Raw genomic sequence first — 18,857 nt, forward strand, 5'->3', positions numbered from 1 at the left:
TGTTAATTTCCCGTGCCATGTAGATCCTTACTCATAAGAAATCTCCCCACTACCAATATAATATTATAAAGTCTTTATTTAATCATTTTTTTAAAAAAAAAAAGAAATGATATCTCTTTCTTACTTCAACTTCAATTATCACCCATCACCATATTAAGTAGTACACCTTTTTTATATAAATATAAATTATATATATATATTTATATATATATATATATATATTCATTGATATGTTCTTGATGATCTGATCAATTATTTTTATTCAACAGTTGATGAGAAGTTACAGTGCTACACAAAAAGTGGGAAACTGAAGGTAATTAAATTTAATTACAAATTTTTATTATTATCATTTAAAGAAGAATAATTATATTATATACATATTATTGGGTATGATTTTAAATTCTGTATGTATAATATACATATAAAAAATTAAAATTAGTTTATAATTTATATTCAACTGAGAAAAATTGATCATGCTATAATTTAAGGTTTTTTAAGTTATTAATTTTGTTGCTAATTTTCTAATTTGCATTAACTTTGAAGGTCAAATTTTGGGACGGTTTTATAAATATTAAATGCATAATTAAGTTATAATTTATATTGATTTATATATATATATATATTATATATATGACAGAATATTATATGAATGATCTGTAATTGTATTGGTAACAGGTTCATTTTTTTGGGGCATTTGATCTTAGAAATGGGTTGTTTAAGTAAAATAGTTAAAAGAAGGAAATCTAAGCAAGTTAAGGTAAGTAATTATACTTCTTAATCATTTATTATATATATATATATATATTTATATTGTTTTTTACATTTGTATTAGTTCAAGTGTTTGATATTTATAAAAAAAATACCCTTTAAAAAGTTGAAGAACAAAGAAAAATCCATGTTTAATAGTGATTGTGAATGTTTAGTTACCAATATTTACAAATATATGTTACTATATATTGTTTTATATTTATACCACTTTTAGTCCTATTTTTGGTTTATTGCAAGTTTTTATTTTTTTTCTTGGGAAAAGTTTCACTATCCCAATTAAGTAAATAGAAATTGATTTTTGTGAAAATAATGGTTTGATTTTGATTTTGACATAAAAACTTCTTAGATAGATAATTACATTGTTTTGTTGTGTTTTTGAAATAGGAAGATTTGGTTACCAATGAAACAGCCGTCGATGAAAGTTTAACGCTATCCAATCAAGAGACGACAGCTGCCACTAAGATTCAAGCCGTTTTTCGTTCCTTTTTGGTAAGGGTTAAGGCGAGTTAAATCTGTGTTTAGGGTCTAAAAATCTTATTATATTTTATTTATACTAAAGATTTTTTTTTTGTTTTAGAAAAATACCATATTATATTTACATAAGGTCAAAATTCTTGAACATCTCTAATTAATGATGCATATTTTGAGTTGAATTTAACTTAAAATATTTTTTGTATCAAATTTAACATATATTTTACATTTAAATTTTAGTAAAATATTCAAAAAAAAAAAAAATAGCAATGTACTAACATTTATAGCTCTTCATTGAAGATATTCTAAAAACATTTTACTTTGGTTCAAGAACAAAAAGAATATCATTTTTCAAACTAATTTTTTTGACTAATTATTCTACTTAAACCAACTACATTTTGAACCCCTTATTTTTGTATTTATTTATTTATTTTGTAAACTAAAAATAAATTATAGGCATAGTGATTACACACAAGAGAGTTGTATTTGTAGGCAAAAAAAGTATTGCACAATCTAAAGAGCAAGGCAAAAGAAACTCAAGAGGAGTTTGATCAAGATCAGACGGTTAACGATGAATCCACGTCTACAACAACAAGTGGCATAAAGGGAACTGTCCAAATTCGCGATTTTGTTGGAGTTCACACAGTTAAAGATCAAACAATGTCTGCATTGAATCACATACATTCATGGAGTCGAATACAAGACCAAATTAGGGCTCGGAGACTTTGTATGGTGAAAGAAGCTCGAATTAAACAAAAGAAATTGGAGAATCAGATAAAACTTGAAGCAAAAATTCACCAACTTGAGGTATTAATTTCTAGCTAGTATTAGTAACTTAATTATTGTTACTTTCATTTAGTTTTACTACATTTATTTTATTTTTCTTTTATTTTAGGAAATTTTTTAAAATACAAATTGTTTATGTTTTATTTATAATTTCACGATTTAAAGTTTTTATTTATAAAAATGTTTTTTTTTTAAATTTTAAAATTACAAAAATACATATTTTTTAGTAAAAAGTAAGAAAATAACTAAAAACACCAAGAAATCAACCTCACACAACTATAAATTAATTATAAATAAACTATAAAATAATTAAAAAAAAAAAGATAATTATAATTAAAATGTAAAATAATTGAAAAAAATAGTTTATTATTTTTGTTGGAAAAATATTTTTTTTTTCTTTCTTTTTAAATGGTGTCACCTTCTTAAACTTGCTTCCCAAGGTTAGACAATAAGGTATATATCCATTTATTTTTTTAATTTTAAAAAGGGACATAAGATTTCTTCATATGATTCTAGTGTGACATAATCTCTTATGTAAGTGTAAGTTTATGCAAAGTTTTTATGAATAGCATGACTTATTATTCCCACTATTATTAATTGGTATCTTTTTTATATATTTTTTTTGTCATATATATTTTATTCTTCTTGGATAAGACCTACTTAAACAAAATGCCAAAGTAGGTATTTTTGGAAAGGAGTATGGGAATGTTCTCTCAATCAAGACTTTATTTTTATTTTTAAATAAATAGTCTCATTTATTACTTTAATAGATAAGAAAAATATGGAGATTTTTTTTATATATATAAATAGAAATTTAGATAAATTAGTTTTGGATGCAAGGATATTCTTAACTCTTAACTAATAAAAAGACCTACATTACAAATTTTAAAGCTATAATATTTATAAACATATTTTTTATGTTATAGTTATATATATAATTATATTTTTCATTTGATTGTGATAATTAGTCATGCATTTAAAAAAATATTTAAACCTTATTTTTCATATGGTAAATTATTGATTTTTTTTAAAAATTTATAAATAATCTTAAATAATTATAACATATAAATAATGAACTAAAAAAATGTCATATTTAGAAAATTATCATAATAAAAATTGAAAGTGGTACCATTTTATTATTAAATTAGACGAAAGTTCTTAAATCTAAAATCTAATAGTTTAGAAGAAATTTTAATAACCTAAAAAGTTTAGGGACACAATTTAATAAATATCAAAGTTTAAAAGATGAAAATTCTAATTAGCCTAAAAAAATGAAATATGCTCAATATATGAAAAAATTACAAAACTATAAGAAGTTCAAACTTAGCTTTTATAAAATATAGACATAAAATAATAGTAGAATTAAATTCTTTTTTTAGAGTAATTGGCAGCAAAATTCTCTTATATTTTAATTTTTATACACTTAACTCCTATATCTTTTTTCTTTTGTGAAAAAAATTTATTTTTTTTTGTAAATTTGAGGCATCAATTAAATATCACTGTTAAATACCAACTAGATAACTACTGTGTACACTTGTGTATACATAAAAGTAAAACTTCAAAATCAATACAGTAATATTCAGCTCATACCTCAAATTTATTTAAGGGAGTTTTGTCACAAACAAAAAGAATAAAAGAATTAAATGTATAAAATCAAAGCATAAGAATGTTTCACCACAAATAAGCCTTTTTTATGAGATTTTTTGAAGTAAATATATGATAAGATTGTAACTATTACCACTGCATTAAATTTTTAAATAATTAATTCGACACTAATAATTAATTAATGTAGTAGTAACTAATTAGTATCAATTTCTCTTATATGAAAAAATTTTATAAAACGAAAATTAAAAAACATATTTCATGTTACATTTACTATAAACATGACAAAATTAACTAAGAAAATGATTTTTGTCCACAAACAAAATTGGGTTGTGTTTTTCCAAATGAGTGGAAACAAGATTATCTTGAGCTTTCATAAACCTAAGTTTTGGTAGTGAATCAACATAAGATTAGGTACCTTAGGGAATAATTAGAAAAAAATTATCTTATTCACGAAAGAAATGACATAATGATATCTATATGAAATGTCTTTAACACCATACAACAATCTCTTATATATTATCGTGTGACTTACTCAAATGAAGATATTTAGTCACGTGATTTGCTATAAGAGAAGTGCAATATTCCTTTATCATTTTGTAGAAAAATAAATTTTTGGCAACACAATGCAATATAATGAATGTAAAACCTTTTGATTTTGTATGTTAGATTTTAGTGACTAAAAAAAGATATTGAAAAATATGTTTTATATTTCTCATTTTGGCTTAGTAACACTATTGAAATTATGAGTAGGTTGAATGGTGTGGTGGGTCTGAAACTATGGAGGAAATCTTAAGCAGAATTCAACAAAGAGAAGAGGCTGCTATCAAGAGGGAAAGAGCCATGGCATATGCATTTCTTCATCAGGTTTTTTTAATCGTTCGATCAATCTAATTACTGATTAAATTGATTTTTACTATTTTCGAGTGCAATAAAATCTTACCCTACTACATATATGGTTTTTTTTTTCTTCTTTTTGTAGTGGCGGGCTAATTCAAGTCAATATCTTGGACAAGTTTCTTTCGGTCTAGGGAAAGAAGATTGGGGATGGAGTTGGGTTGAGCGTTGGGTGGCTGCTAGACCGTGGGAAATTCGAGTAGTTTCTTATCCCACAAACTTGAAAAAAATTCAAGGGAATAAACATGATCAGAATACATTCAACCATACTGAGAATAACGTTTCAAATTTTGATAATTCCATTTCACATAATGACAACTGCAAAAACCGAAAAACTTGCTCGACTACACATCCACAACAAACTTAGATTTGCCATCGCAGAATTGATTCTACCCTATTTCGGTTCTTGAAAATTCTAAAATTTTCTAAGTTTATATATTTTCTTTGTTTGTTTTGTTTCCCTTGGCTTGAATTTGGGGTGAGAATATATGATGATGAAAGAGTGTAACAACAAAAAAACTATTATTGGATGTTTATAAAGAGTGTTTTTATATTTGTTTGTTTTTGTGTTTGGTATGCATGGAAAAGATGAAGTGAAAATGAAGGGGACAAACTCTTGGATAAGTCCCACTCTTTAATGCATCCAACAACTTTAAATTAATGAAAACAAATAGTTGTTACTAGAAAAAGCAAGAGACAACTATTATTTATTTTCTCTATTTTTCAAATAAAAAATGAGTACCATGGTAACAAACTTAACTTTTTTTTTTTTACCATTCCCATTGTAGTAAACACAATAATTTTTCTTTTTAGAGAGAAAATGATTCTTTTCATTAATTCAAAGTAATAACTTTTAAACGACTCATCATCTATCTCTCCAATTATTAATATTATTTAGCTTTGCCTTAAGTTAATTGGAAGTTTTGGGCCAAAAAATCAAATTGGAATTTTTTATAGAAAAAATTGTATGTTTTTTTTTTTTTTTTTTTTTTTTGTGTATATGTAGTAGTAAAAATTTAAAATATAGTATTTTGAAAATATAATTAATCATTTTTCTTTTGAAAAATAAGTATCTTACAAATAAATGAAGTATTTTTTCTTAAAAAATAGTTATATTATTTAATAAATAATAATAAAAATATAGAAATAGTATTTTAAAAAATAAATTTGGAGCCTTTTTATTAAAGGGTTTTTTGGTCCTGGGTGGGGGGCCTTGGGCGTGGGCCCATGCTCTCTCACTCTTGAGTCGATCGTGATATTATCTAACCCTATTGTAAATTTCGCCAAATTATAAGTTATTACATTAGCTATAAAGATGTTTAATAATAAGCCTAGGTTTTTTTTTTTTGGTTTACTTTTAGTACCTTACCATAATTCTATTAACCATAAACTTTACTACTAATCTAATTTAAAAGTTTTCCCTAAAACCTAAAGAGAAGATTCATGGTGAATTGGAAAAAGCTATTTTGGGCTATAACTTTAAATTTAGGTATGGATTTAATAATAAATACAATAATTTTGTATTTTACCATATACTTTTTTTGCTTAATAAATTAAAAGCTTAACCAAAGTGACCCTAAAAGTGCTCTATTTTTGGAGGTTTTCTTGAAAAAAGAAAATAGAATAATAAATGTTACCATAAATATATTTGGATTCTCACACATCAAACATCACAATTAATTAATTTTTAGCTAATGGAATGTTGGCATCAATGAATTAAATCAAAAGATTGAAAAAGCTAATTGCTGTCATGTTATGTAATTACATTTATGGCATGTTTACTAATAAGTAATGGGAATCAATAGTAAGGTAATCATTTCCTTACATTTGTTTACTTGCATTATTAAAATTAGGAAAGGGAGAAGTTGATTAAATAAGGGAGAAAAGAAAGGGAGAACTTCTCCCACCAATTTTGTAAGGAATGCCATTAAGGGTAATGAATTTTTATTATTTTTATTTTATTTTTTAATATTAAATATATAATGACAATTTTGTCCTTTAAAATATGTCTTGCAAAATAACTACCATATAATATAGTTTAACTCAAAAGGGCAATTTAGTCAATTTAAGCATTCCGATTACGTTTCCTAATAAAGTAAACAAGATAAATCACAACTATTCCATTTCTAAAAAATTTTAGTAAACAACATATTACAAATATTGATTCCGATTATTTTTTATTTATTCCGTTACATTTCTCCATTAATTTATTCCGATTCTGATTACTGTATAGTAAACGTGCCATAATGTCAATATTTAAACTCATGAACTTTCTTCTTTTCCTTTAAACCAATAATAATTTATATATAAAAAATGTTAAAAAGATATTTTTGGTGTTAATCATTCTCATCGTTCTTATCAGTATAATTAAGTATTAGTTTTATATAACTTTAGAAAATAATTTTTAAAAAATATTATTAACCAATCATAAATATATACTTATACAAATATTGAACTCTACTAATATCTAATATCAATCTCTTTATATAAATATATATATATATATGGAAATTTAAAATTTAGTCCAACTCACTTGCCTAAATGAAATTTAGTAACTTAACAATCATTACATTACATGTCCTTGCACTTGGGTTCTAAGAGCAAGTTTGGTTTGTTGTAAGTAATAATAGGAAAATTACAAAAATATCCAAGAACTTTAAAAAAAATATAAAAAATATGGCATATTACAAAAATACGGATTATAAGTTTGTAAACATGTTTTTTTTTAATGAAAAGTCAAATATTGTATATTTATCTTTAATTACTTTTATAGTGAAATGTGATTTTTTTTTTCTTACAAAAAAATGGTGCAAAATATAGTTTTTTTTCATCAAGATACCCATTAGAATGTTTGATTTGCCTTAAAAATGACATAATATTATTACAATGCAATAATAATTACATTATAAATGATTAAGTGAATTAAAACTAAAATAACTCTAACCCCTTTTTTTTATTTAAATATTAATATTAAAGTAAGAATAATACTATAAATTTATCACCTATTCTAATATTTATTCCAACAACAAATCAAAATCATGCAATTTTGTTATAATACTGTTGTCAATACTATTACCATTTTATAATTAGACACACTAATAGCAATGGTACTACTTCACAATTTTTTAAAACAATAATTAAATTAAAATATACAAAAATTAATATTAAATTACAATAATAACATTATGACACTTTTAATTTTAGATAATGTTAGATACTAGTGATATCCTTAAGAATTTCTCTTTAAATAAATCTTCTCACTTTTTCCTATCTTCAATTTCAATAGGATAAATATCATTTTGGACTCTGTATTTTGCAAAAGTTACCAATTGGACTCTCTGTTTTGATAAATGACAAAATAGACCCTATATTTTCTAAAATGGTAAAAATAAAACCCTGAGCTTACTTTTCAACAATTTTATTTTTTAATATAACCAACTTTAAGACAATTTCTAATACGAACAGATACTGAAAATGTAAACAGTTTTATCATAATATTTTTAGATCAAATTATTATAAAATTTTATTTTGACAAAAAATTAGTTCAAGGTCCTATCTGTACAATTTTGAAAAATACAAGGTCCATTTTGTCGTTTAACATAATAGAGAGTCCAATTAGTAAGTTTTGCAAAAACACAAGGTACAAAATGGTATTTACCCATTTCAATACTCAAATTCCCCATCTCATATTTATTTTTTGATTCATTCTCATTATTATATGTTCTAATATCCCCAATCCATAAAAATTAAACAAATGAATTAGAATATCACCTCATATTACATAATATTTAAATATAAAGACACCTAAATATAAGGATTAAAATTTCAATCCCTTGTGTAATATATTATGCAAATAATGATATTTTTTTTTTTGAGAAAAATGCAAATAATGATATATACATAGGAAAAAATCTATTTTGCTTATTACCCTTTTAGATTCCACTAGTTAAAGCTTATTCTTCACCATGTGAATAAAAAGCAACAAAGAACCCAAAAAAATCAAAAGGGACATATAGAGAGAGAGAGCTACCATTCAAAAGAAAAAAATAGCAAAAGATATTTGTAGAGGGCATGACATTTTATGACCATATGTTGTACAACACAATATATTCTTTAATTTTTCTTTTTTCTTTTTTCTTTTCCTTCAAATCAATAAACAAATCTTTTTCACCTAAAATTCTTATATTCTTATTAGATATCAGTAGTACTTAACATTTTCTATAAGTAACGCCCCACGATTAGTGAACGATATTTCTTAAAAATTATTTTCTTAAATTATATAAAACACAATACTTAATTATACCAATAATTGTATAACATCGAAACTAGACACTAAGTAATACTTTTTATCAATCATTCTTATGCAGTGTCATAAAAGCCTATTGTGCTTTTTTTTTGGTGAGTAGTACACTATCATGCTACCATAAACCAAGTACCGACAACTATAATATGCAAATGTCACTTTCTCACTAAGAAGCTTAATAAGTATTTTTCTTTTCTCTAAGAAAGAGGCTTCATTTCCAGCTAGACCCATATGAGATTTTTTCTTTTTGATCAAGTGAATGAGATTTTAGAGGTGTTTGTAGTGTTATAGTATAGTAGTATATAGTGTTAGTAGTAGTACTACTACTATTAGTAGGGGACCATAAAAGACAGATGGCTAAGTAAACACATTTTGGAGGTATCTTCTCAATCTCATCTCCCTATGTATATATATGTAAGTATTCTTTCTTCCATTATTGGAGCTTGTTATGCTACAACACCAATCAATCTATTTCTCCTCATCATCTTTCATTTCATGCTTCATTTTCATGAAAATATATAGTTACTACAACATATAATTTGGTTTCTGTCGGATTAGGTGTCGCTAGGTTATTAGTTTCGTTATGTACCAAAAATTATATTTTATGTCTCATTTTCTGTAAATTCATTATTACTATCGACAACACATAAAACATAACTTTTGGTACATAACCAAACCGTACCGTTAGCTCTATCTCGAATTCCTACCTTAGATTAGGGTTCTGGATTCGTTGTCAATAAGAGGATTGTTCCAGTTACGTACCAAGAACATAAAATATAATTTTTGGTACATAACAAACTGGAATTGTACCACTAGATGGCATCGAATCGAAAACCCTACCACTACTACCAATGAGCCCCACTTGGGTAATGTCATGCCAGCTAAATCTACCACCTATCATACTCACAACAAGTGATCATAGATCATGACATCTCATGTTATAATGTTAGAAAAAAAAGCTTATTCTATTATAGTAGCTTAAGAAAGAAAGAAAAAAAAGCATGTAATTTCCCTTAAAAAAGGGTAACCTTAGATATTGGTAGTTTAAGTAAAATAGAGCTAAGTTAACAATTAGCCAAAATGGGTTTCTCTTGAAAAATATTTTTACACTAATTGGGTAAAGTTTGGTCAATAAGATTCATATCTCTTTTTCTCTCTTTTCTTTTTTCCCCTCCTTATATTATTCTTATCAAAACTCTTTAGCATATTTCTTTCTATCCTAGGTCACATTCCATATTCTACTACTCATTATATATATGCATAAAAAGAGAATATATAATAGGAAGGAACAAAAGGGTAGTTAAAATAAATATTTTTTCAAAAGAATAATAAAGAAAAGAAAGGATCCCTCTTCTTCTAAACTCATAGAAGTTGCCTAATTTTGCAGCCCAAAAAATAAACAAGTAAATCCACTTATTCTTCTTCTTCTAGTACAAGTTTCACTATTCATCAGAAAATGACTTTTCCTTTTATGCTCCCAAATTTATAGCAAGGAAAAAGATGTTAAAAAATCAAATCAAATTCAAACACACACAAACATATAAATATATATTAGTTGTTGGTTTTCAAAAATATCCCAAATAATCAAACTTCAAATAGTTCAAAATTCATATCAAAACATCAAAAGCAGAAGCAAATTATAAATTCAAAGCATAAAAGTTTGAGTCTTTTTTCATATATATAAAAAAAGCTCAAACCTTTAATAACAATTCAAACAAACAAAAGGTTCTAAATTACAACTAATAATAATGATAATAATACATAACAAACTGATAAGAGAAATAAAAAGAACAAACAAAACCAAAAGGAATTGAAAAACCTGAAATTTTTTCTTCTTCCCAAATTTGGTTTTTGTTCTTTTTTTTCTTTTCTTTTGTTTAATGCCCCATTGAACCAAAGAGAATGAGAATCATCATCATCATCATCATCATCAAAGTCTTCTCCAAAAAGCTTCAAGAACCCGAAAAATCTGCCAATTAAGTAAAAACAGCATTAGAAAAACTGTTGTGTGGGGTGTCTTAAAGCTTTGATTTTTATTTGATTTTGATTCAAATTTCTTTGGTTAATGGTGTGAATCAGAGGAAGCAGAGGACGGCTTTTCTGAAATGCCGTCGTGCTCCTCTTCTTCGCCCTGAATCCTCGCCGGGAAATGAAACCCGGGGGATGAAAATCCACCTCCAACTCCACCACCAATGAATCCCATTGATGAGTATTGTTGTTGTTGCTGTTGGTTGTGGTTGTGGTCCGCCATGGATGGTGAAGAAGAATCTATCCAAGCCCGAACCGAGGGCGTGTTACTGGACTGAAGGGGTCCCCTCTGTTGTTGTGTAAAAAACTGGTGATTATTCCCACGGCCGAAAAACGGCTGTGGATTCACCACAGGGAATGAGTTGAAAACAAACCCAGTGGTGTTGTTGTTGTTGTTGTTATCGCCATTGATATGAAAACCACTCGGGTTTTGTTGTTGGGGTTGGTTATGATGCTCTAACCAACTCGAAAACCCAGGTGAGTAAAACCCTTGTTGTTGTTGCTGTTGCTGTTGTTGTTGATGATGATTAAAAATTGGGTCTTGAAAAGACTGAAGAGAAAGCCTCAGATCTTGATTCTGACTACTTGTTCTGGAAAGCAAATCCGGTGGATTATTATAGAATTGATTAACCGATGAACAGAGTTGTTGATGGGGTTGATCTGGAAAGAAAGATTTGATAGTATCAGCAATTGAATCAGAATCCAAAGACGGTGGAAGAAACCCTCCACCACCAACTTCAACCATATCAGCAGCCGCCGTTACTGAATTAGAATCCAAACGCCTAACATCACCAGTTGTAACAATCGTCTGGGCATTCTCTGTAGTTACCGCTTGACAAGTTATTAAGGGATTCCACGCGGGAAGCTCATCGAGTTCATCAATGGCGGCTTTTGCCTTTTTTATAAGCCAATCGACAGCTTTACTTGGTCTGTCATAACCCAATCTGTCTTGAACATCATAGAATTGAATAGCTGTATGAGCTGAAAGTCTCACTCTTCTATCTCTTGGTCCTTTAGCTGTACACACCTTGCTATGCCTGTCTTTTCTTCCTGTTGATCTTACAATGTGTCCTCCTTGAACTTCCACAATCTCACCACCAACACCACCACCAACACCACTGCCACCACGTGTTCCTAATCTTGATGGTGTTATTGGAATGACTGATTTTTGTGAAGAAGAAGGAGGGTAGTCCTCCATTTTTCTTGCATATTCGATTCGATTTTCACCTGAGTTTAAACAAGAAGAAGAAGAAGGTTGAAAGTTGTTGTGTGATAAAGATGTATGCTTTTTTTGAGTTTGGGTATTTATAACCCCAAAAGATTCTTCCTTTTCTTCTTCTTCTTCTTCTCTTACATGATTTAATATTGGGTTTAGCTGAAAAAATGGATTTTGGGTTTGATTTAGGTAATTATTATAGTGAAGATGTTGAAAATATTGATGATGATTATTATGAGAATCCAGACTCAATCTTCTTCTTCTTCTTCTTTGCTTTTCTTCTTCTTCTTCTTCTTCCTCCAGCTTTATTATTATAATTACTTATAAATAACAATAATTCTCAGCTGAATAATCTTCTTCTTCTTCTTCTTCTTCTTTCCAAATCAAAATTTTCACTTCCATTTTCACTCACCAAAAAAAAAAAAAAAAAAAAAATCAGCCTAACCCATTTCACTCTCTCTCTCTCTCCTCTTTAGTTTCTCTCTCTAGGTTGTATATTGGTTCAGATAAGTAAATGCCCACTTGACCCAACTAAAGCAAAAAAACACTCTTTAGGTTTTTAGGTTTGTTTTGAGAGTAAAGTTTTGATCTTTTTCTCTGTTTCCCAAACCCAAAAAAAATTCAGAGAAAAGAGAAAGAAAGAGTGTTTTTTGTTTAGTGTGTTGAGAAATGGCAAAATAGTAAATATATATATAAAAAAATATAGAGAGAGAAAGAGAAAGAGATAAATATATATATATAGAGAGAGAAAGAGAAATAGTTTAATTTTGGGGTATAGAAGAAGGAGTGTTGATGATGGCAGTGGTAAGAGGGTGTGACAGTGTTTGGTCAGAAAGGGGATTAAAGATCTCTGTGACCTCATCACTGCATTTTCAGTACTAATTTTTTTTTGTATTATTATTATTATTATTATTTAAAAAAATTGAAAAATAATAAATATTTATTTAATCCACTTTTTTTGATACTTTTTCACAGTTTTCACTCTAGTAGTAGTCTAGTCTAGTCTATTTTTTTAATTGTTCTTTCTTTACTTTTGTAGTTACAACAAAAACAAGTTGAAACTATTGGTTAGTTAGTGGAGTTGAGTTGTGACTTAACTTGTTGTGTTTTTTTGTTGGTAGGTTACATTTTAGATTTTGAGTTTTTAGTTAAGAAAATGAGTTTTTACTGGCTAAACTCTATAATTATCGTTTTATTTTATTTTTATAAATAAAATAATTAAAAAATTAAAATAGAGAGTTACTTTTATTGTTTTTCGAATGGTATTTTTTATTTTAATTTATATTTAATTATTTTAATAATATTTTATAATTTAAATTTATTAAAAAAATAATTATTTTTTTAATTACAATAATATTAAAAAAGGAGTAAATAGTGGCATAAGTACTCAAAGTTTTAAGTTTGTAAGTGGCATAATCTCAATGTTTATTTTTAGCGGCATAAGTACCCAATGTTTGTAAAACTGTAAATTTTTTTCTAATTTTGTCAGTACAAGCTCTATTATTTTCTTAAACATGCTACATATAATGTCCAGATTCTTGATCATTGGGTCTAGACATAAAACATATAGTATCAGTAACTTCCAAATGTTCCTTTAATATATTCAAAACAGAGTCTGTACTCGTAAAACTGGAGGAAAATTATAGTTTTACAAACATTGGATACTTATACCGCTAAAAATAAACATTGAGTTTATGCCACTTACAAACTTAAAACTTTGGGTACTTATGCCGCTATTTACTCTAAAAAAATATAAGCAAAAAAGTAGAGAGCTTCTTATATTTAGAGAGTTTCGTATTCATTTTCTACTATAGAGAATTATTTTTTGTATGATTGGAGATTATTTTTTTAAGCATCACTTTATTTTAGTTAAAAAAATATGTTTAAAGAGCATGGTTGGATATGCATGCTTTAACCCTTCAAGCTCAAATTTTGGTGGTAAACTTTCTAAACTACTGAACCTTATTAGTAAATTTAAGGTGGCATCTGGTTAACAGTCACTATAGACTGTTTATGTGTACAATCTTGTACACGTGACACTTTTATATTGTATACCTAATATTATTATTTCAAAATTAGATAAAATTATAAAATATTTAAAAAATAAAAAATATTATAAATTTTGAAATAATTTTTTTATGATTTTAAATAATAATATTAGGTGTACTAATATAAATGTGCCACGTGTACAAGAGTGTACACATAAGCCGTTCATATTGACAGTTAACTGTGAAAACTAGATGACATCTTAAATTTGCTAACAATTCAATAATTTTGAGAGTTTTAGTACTAAAATTTGAGCTTGGATGGTTACTTGCAAGTGGAATGTTAGTTTACAAAATTTAGCCGCAATTTTTTTTTAACTTTGTAAAGACCGCCTATGAATAGTACTTTATATTATTAATTATTTAAGGTTTATGTATTAATAATTATGGAATGCATGTTTTAGAAATATATTTTATATATCATATATGTTTTTATGCTATTTTATACTTAATTACCTAATTTCTGTGATTGTGTTCGGAAGCTGTGGAAAGCGACGTTGGGCCTAGAGAGTTGCATTTTATAATTTAGTTTATTATCGGGATATTATCGTTATATGGTAGAGGCGTTAGAATGTTCGGGGATTAATATTGGACCATTTTGCCCTTGAGGGTTTATAATTATTTTATTAGGGTCAAGGGGCATTTAAGTCTTTTCCTCTTTATTTTGGCTTGTAGTAGGCTCTTGATGCAGCCATATATTATCTTAAGTTAGAGAATGAGGCTTGAGCAAGATATATGGTGAAAGGAAAGTTAGAAAATTAAAAGGAAATCCTCAATTCTCCCTCTCTTTCTTTCGAATCATCCCAGCAAGGAGAGGATTGTTCTCTGCTTAAGTCTTCTAATCTCAGCAAGATATTGAACACTTTGAATCAAGGGCCCTGTTATACGTCGAGCTGCACTTCCACTCAGGCTGACCGGCACACTTGAGCACGGAACGAGGTAAGATAGCGTAAGAATATATATATATATGAATGTTTATGCTTGCTTTGGATGTTAATATAATTACGGTGTTACCATCACGAGTACCCAGGGTACGTCGAGATCGTGGTACAACACTTAGTAAATTCTCGGGAGTACAGTTAGGACTCTACCAACACAAGTACAAATTTGGTACTTTAGTGCATATGGTACAGTAGTCGTGCTACCCTTAAGAACGTTCTTAACCATTTGGGGAGCTTCGTTGTTAAGCTCGGGCGAACGATCATAAAGCCGACAACATGTTACTTTCATGTTTTTCTTGCATATCTTGCGAGTACGGTGACTCATCAGTTTGCTACCTTGTGTAGGTAAAGGAAAGGCAAAGCTGGAGGAACAGTGAGGCGGGACTCGACATGATTGTACATATCGCGGCAGTGCAACCCGGAGGGTTTCGATCTTATATTATTTTGAGTCTGTATTTTGGAAATGCATGTCCGCTAAACTTTTAAAAAAATATATGTATATGTACATATTAGTAAAATATTTTAAACTAGTATTTTGATACTCGGGATCCCGATCCGCATGTTTATTAATATATAAATTATTAAAATTAATTTCCGAGTTTATTATTATCAAATGCGGGCGTTACAGTTTGGTATCAGAGCCACCGGGTTGTTCACTGATGACCGTCAAGATATGTACAATCAAGGCCAGTGTCGAGTTCAACTCACGGTTCCGTAAGCTTTATTTCTTTTTGCAAACTGTTTTAAGATATGTGGTGCTGTGTATATGATTAAATAAATATTAATTGCGGTCCTGAAATATTTGACCACTGTCTGACCTACGTGCCTTGTGGGTTCGCAGGCTAAGTCCTAAATAATGGACGACCAGCGAAACGTTAGAAGGCAGGGTGAATTGGTTGAGACCGGAGGTGGTCGGGGTGGTAGAAATCCCCAAAACCCCCGTGGACGCGGTAGAGGCCGCGGTCGAGTCCCTAGAGGTGGACAGGGGAATCCACCTCAGGCCCCTGTTGATTGGGAACAAAGGTTTGCTGAGATGCAAACTAGAATTGAGCAACAAGAAGAAGAGATCCGGCGACTCAGGCAACGGGATGCCCCTGTTGAGCCTCCCCTGCAACCGGCTGTTGCAGTTCCTGCAGCCCCTGCGGTGCCGACTCGAGCAAGATGTTGCTGGTAACCGCATGGAACCTTTGTATGAAAGGTTCAGAAAGCAAGCGCCTCCGGTATTTCTGGGAGGCCCTGATGTGGTAAAAGCTGAGCAGTGGTTGACCGTTATTGAGAAAATATTGAACTTTATGGGAGTAGCTGGAAATGATAGGGTGGCGTGTGCCACATTTCAATTTCAAGAAGATGCCCTGATCTGGTGGGAAATGGTATCCCTCACCAGAGATGTAACTAGAATGACCTGGGAAGAGTTTCGAGAATTGTTTAATGCCAAGTATTACAACGAGGCAGTCCGCAGTGCAAAGCGGAAGGAATTTATTGAGTTGGTACAAGGTGAGAATATGTCAGTGACCGAATATACCACCAAGTTTGATCGCTTGGCCAAGTTGGCCTCCGGAATTGTACCAACGGATTTCAGCAAGAAAGAAAAATATTTGGCTGGGCTGAATGCCAAAATCAGACATGACTTGGTTATTACAACAAGTGATACCACAACCTATGCAGAAATGGTTGATAAGGCTCTTCGAGCTGAAGGAGCAGTCAAATTTTTACAAGAAACCCGAGAGTCTTCTGGTGTTGGTGGGGCTACTACTCTCCCTATGTCGGGTCCTGAGAAAGAGAGTGGGGGTTCTACCTTTGAACAGAAGAAAAGAACTTTTCCATCTTTGGGAAGTTCAGGGCAAGGTAAAAGGTTTCGAGGAAACCAGAATAGAGGAGGACGTCAGACTTATTCTTATCCTGAGTGCCCGCGTTGCAAGAAGCATCATCCCGGGGTTTGTAACCGGAGAGCTTGTTTTCAGTGTGGTTCGGTGGGACATCTCAGGAAAGACTGTCCTCAGTTGAAGAAAGAGGAACCAAAGCCTGAGGTCAGACACATACTGCCCCGCACGCGTCTTTGCTATTACTCGGGCGGATCTTCCGCCGCGTCCTTCAGTAGTTGCAGGTCAGCTTCTAATCAATGGTTTTGTTTACACTGTTTTATTTGATTCGGGTGCTACTCGGTCTTATGTATCATCAAGACTTTTAGATCAGTTTGTTAGACCTAGTGAGATTCTCGAGACGGGGTTTGGAACCCTGTTGCCTAATGGGGAATTGATTATTTCAAGAAAGTGGATTAGATCCGTAATAATTAGAATTGAAGATAGAGAATTGAGTGCTGATCTCGTGGAGTTGCCATTGGCCGAATTTGACATTATACTTGGTATGGACTTTTTGTCTAAATACTCTGCTAGTATTGATTGTAAACGGAAAATGGTGACTTTTGAACCGGAAAATGAGGAACCTTTTGTTTTTGTTGGTTCGGTTCAAGGTTCTCGTGTCCCTAGAATCTCAGCATTGAAAGCTAGGGATTTATTACGAGATGGATGTGTTGGATTTCTCGCAGTGGTGGTGGATTCCAGTAAACCTGTGTTACTTGGGCCAGAAGAAGTTAATGTGGTTAAGGAATTCCTGGATGTATTTCCAGAGGAATTGCTGGGATTACCACCTCATCGTGAGATAGATTTCATCATTGATTTAATCCCTGAGGCAGAACCTGTTTCAAAAGCACCCTACCGAATGGCACCTGCTGAATTAAAAGAACTAAAGATACAACTCCAAGGGATGTTGGATCTAGGGTTTACTCGGCCTAGTGTGTCACCTTGGGGAGCCCCTGTGCTATTCGTGAAGAAGAAAGATGGAACTCTTCGTATGTGTATTGATTATCGGGAGCTGAATAAGTTAACCATTAAGAACAAGTATCCTCTGCCCAGAATTGATGATTTGTTTGACCAACTTCAGGGCAAGACTGTATTCTCTAAAATTGACTTGAGGTCTGGGTATCATCAATTGAGAATTCGAGAAGAGGATATCCCGAAGACAACTTTTCGAACCAGGTATGGTCACTATGAATTCCTGGTTATGTCTTTTGGGTTAACAAATGCCCCGGCAGCTTTTATGGATCTCATGAATAGGGTATTCAAGGATTTCCTCGATAATTTTGTAATTGTATTTATCGATGATATTCTTGTGTACTCTCGGTCAGAAGCAGAGCATGAGCAACATCTTCGAATGGTTCTGCAGCGACTTAGAGATCATAAACTTTATGCAAAGTTCAAAAAGTGTGAGTTTTGGCTGTCACAAGTGTCTTTCCTGGGGCATATTGTTGGAAAAGATGGAATTATGGTTGATCCAGGAAAGATTGAAGCAGTGAAGAATTGGCCTAGACCTAAAACAGTCACTGAAATTCGAAGTTTTCTCGGTTTGGCGGGTTATTATCGGCGTTTTGTGGAAGGATTTTCCAAAATTGCCATGCCGTTATCTGAGTTAACTAGGAAGAATCAGCGATTTATATGGTCAGATAAGTGTGAAAGGAGTTTTCAAGAGCTGAAGCAACGATTGATTACAGCTCCTGTTCTAGCCTTGCCTTCTGATCAAGAAAAGTTTGTGGTGTATTGTGACGCTTCAAGGCAGGGTTTAGGCTGTGTGTTAATGCAAGCAGATAAAGTCATAGCTTATGCTTCTCGGCAACTGAAAGATTATGAGCAGCGTTACCCAACTCACGACCTAGAACTTGCAGCAGTGGTGTTCGCCTTGAAAATTTGGCGACATTACTTATATGGTGAAAGGTGTGAGATTTACACTGATCACAAGAGTCTCAA

At 30.2% G+C, this 18,857-nt stretch overlaps 2 protein-coding genes across 2 annotated transcripts; one reads left to right on the forward strand and one right to left on the reverse strand.

Annotated features, from left to right (window-relative positions):
* The first annotated feature begins 229 nt into the window (after positions 1-229).
* On the forward strand, positions 230-5,287 carry LOC115696251 (protein IQ-DOMAIN 10). The gene is made up of 6 exons (XM_030623160.2): positions 230-313; positions 676-757; positions 1,153-1,257; positions 1,732-2,046; positions 4,381-4,494; positions 4,610-5,287. The coding sequence occupies exons 2-6, from the start codon at positions 707-709 to the stop codon at positions 4,889-4,891; spliced, it is 867 nt and encodes a 288-aa protein (XP_030479020.2). The 5' UTR covers positions 230-313; positions 676-706; the 3' UTR covers positions 4,892-5,287.
* Positions 5,288-10,389: 5,102 nt separating this feature from the next.
* Positions 10,390-12,926, reverse strand: LOC115697611 (transcription factor TCP4). Its single transcript, XM_030624683.2, has one exon. The coding sequence runs from the start codon at positions 12,051-12,053 to the stop codon at positions 10,890-10,892; it is 1,164 nt and encodes a 387-aa protein (XP_030480543.2). The 5' UTR covers positions 12,054-12,926; the 3' UTR covers positions 10,390-10,889.
* Between the last annotated feature and the right edge of the window lie 5,931 nt (positions 12,927-18,857).

This window comes from Cannabis sativa, chromosome 7 (genome assembly GCF_029168945.1).
Source record: "Cannabis sativa cultivar Pink pepper isolate KNU-18-1 chromosome 7, ASM2916894v1, whole genome shotgun sequence".
NCBI lineage: Eukaryota > Viridiplantae > Streptophyta > Magnoliopsida > Rosales > Cannabaceae > Cannabis > Cannabis sativa.

Excerpts from the sequence above, each read along its gene's own strand:
- LOC115696251 (XM_030623160.2), top strand. The coding sequence starts at position 707 with ATGGGTTGTTTAAGTAAAATAGTTAAAAGAAGGAAATCTAAGCAAGTT. Across the intron at positions 758-1,152 it reads GGAAATCTAAGCAAGTTAAG|GAAGATTTGGTTACCAATGA; the intron begins GTAAGTAATTAT and ends TTTTTGAAATAG. Across the intron at positions 1,258-1,731 it reads CCGTTTTTCGTTCCTTTTTG|GCAAAAAAAGTATTGCACAA; the intron begins GTAAGGGTTAAG and ends TTGTATTTGTAG.
- LOC115697611 (XM_030624683.2), bottom strand. The coding sequence starts at position 12,053 with ATGGAGGACTACCCTCCTTCTTCTTCACAAAAATCAGTCATTCCAATA.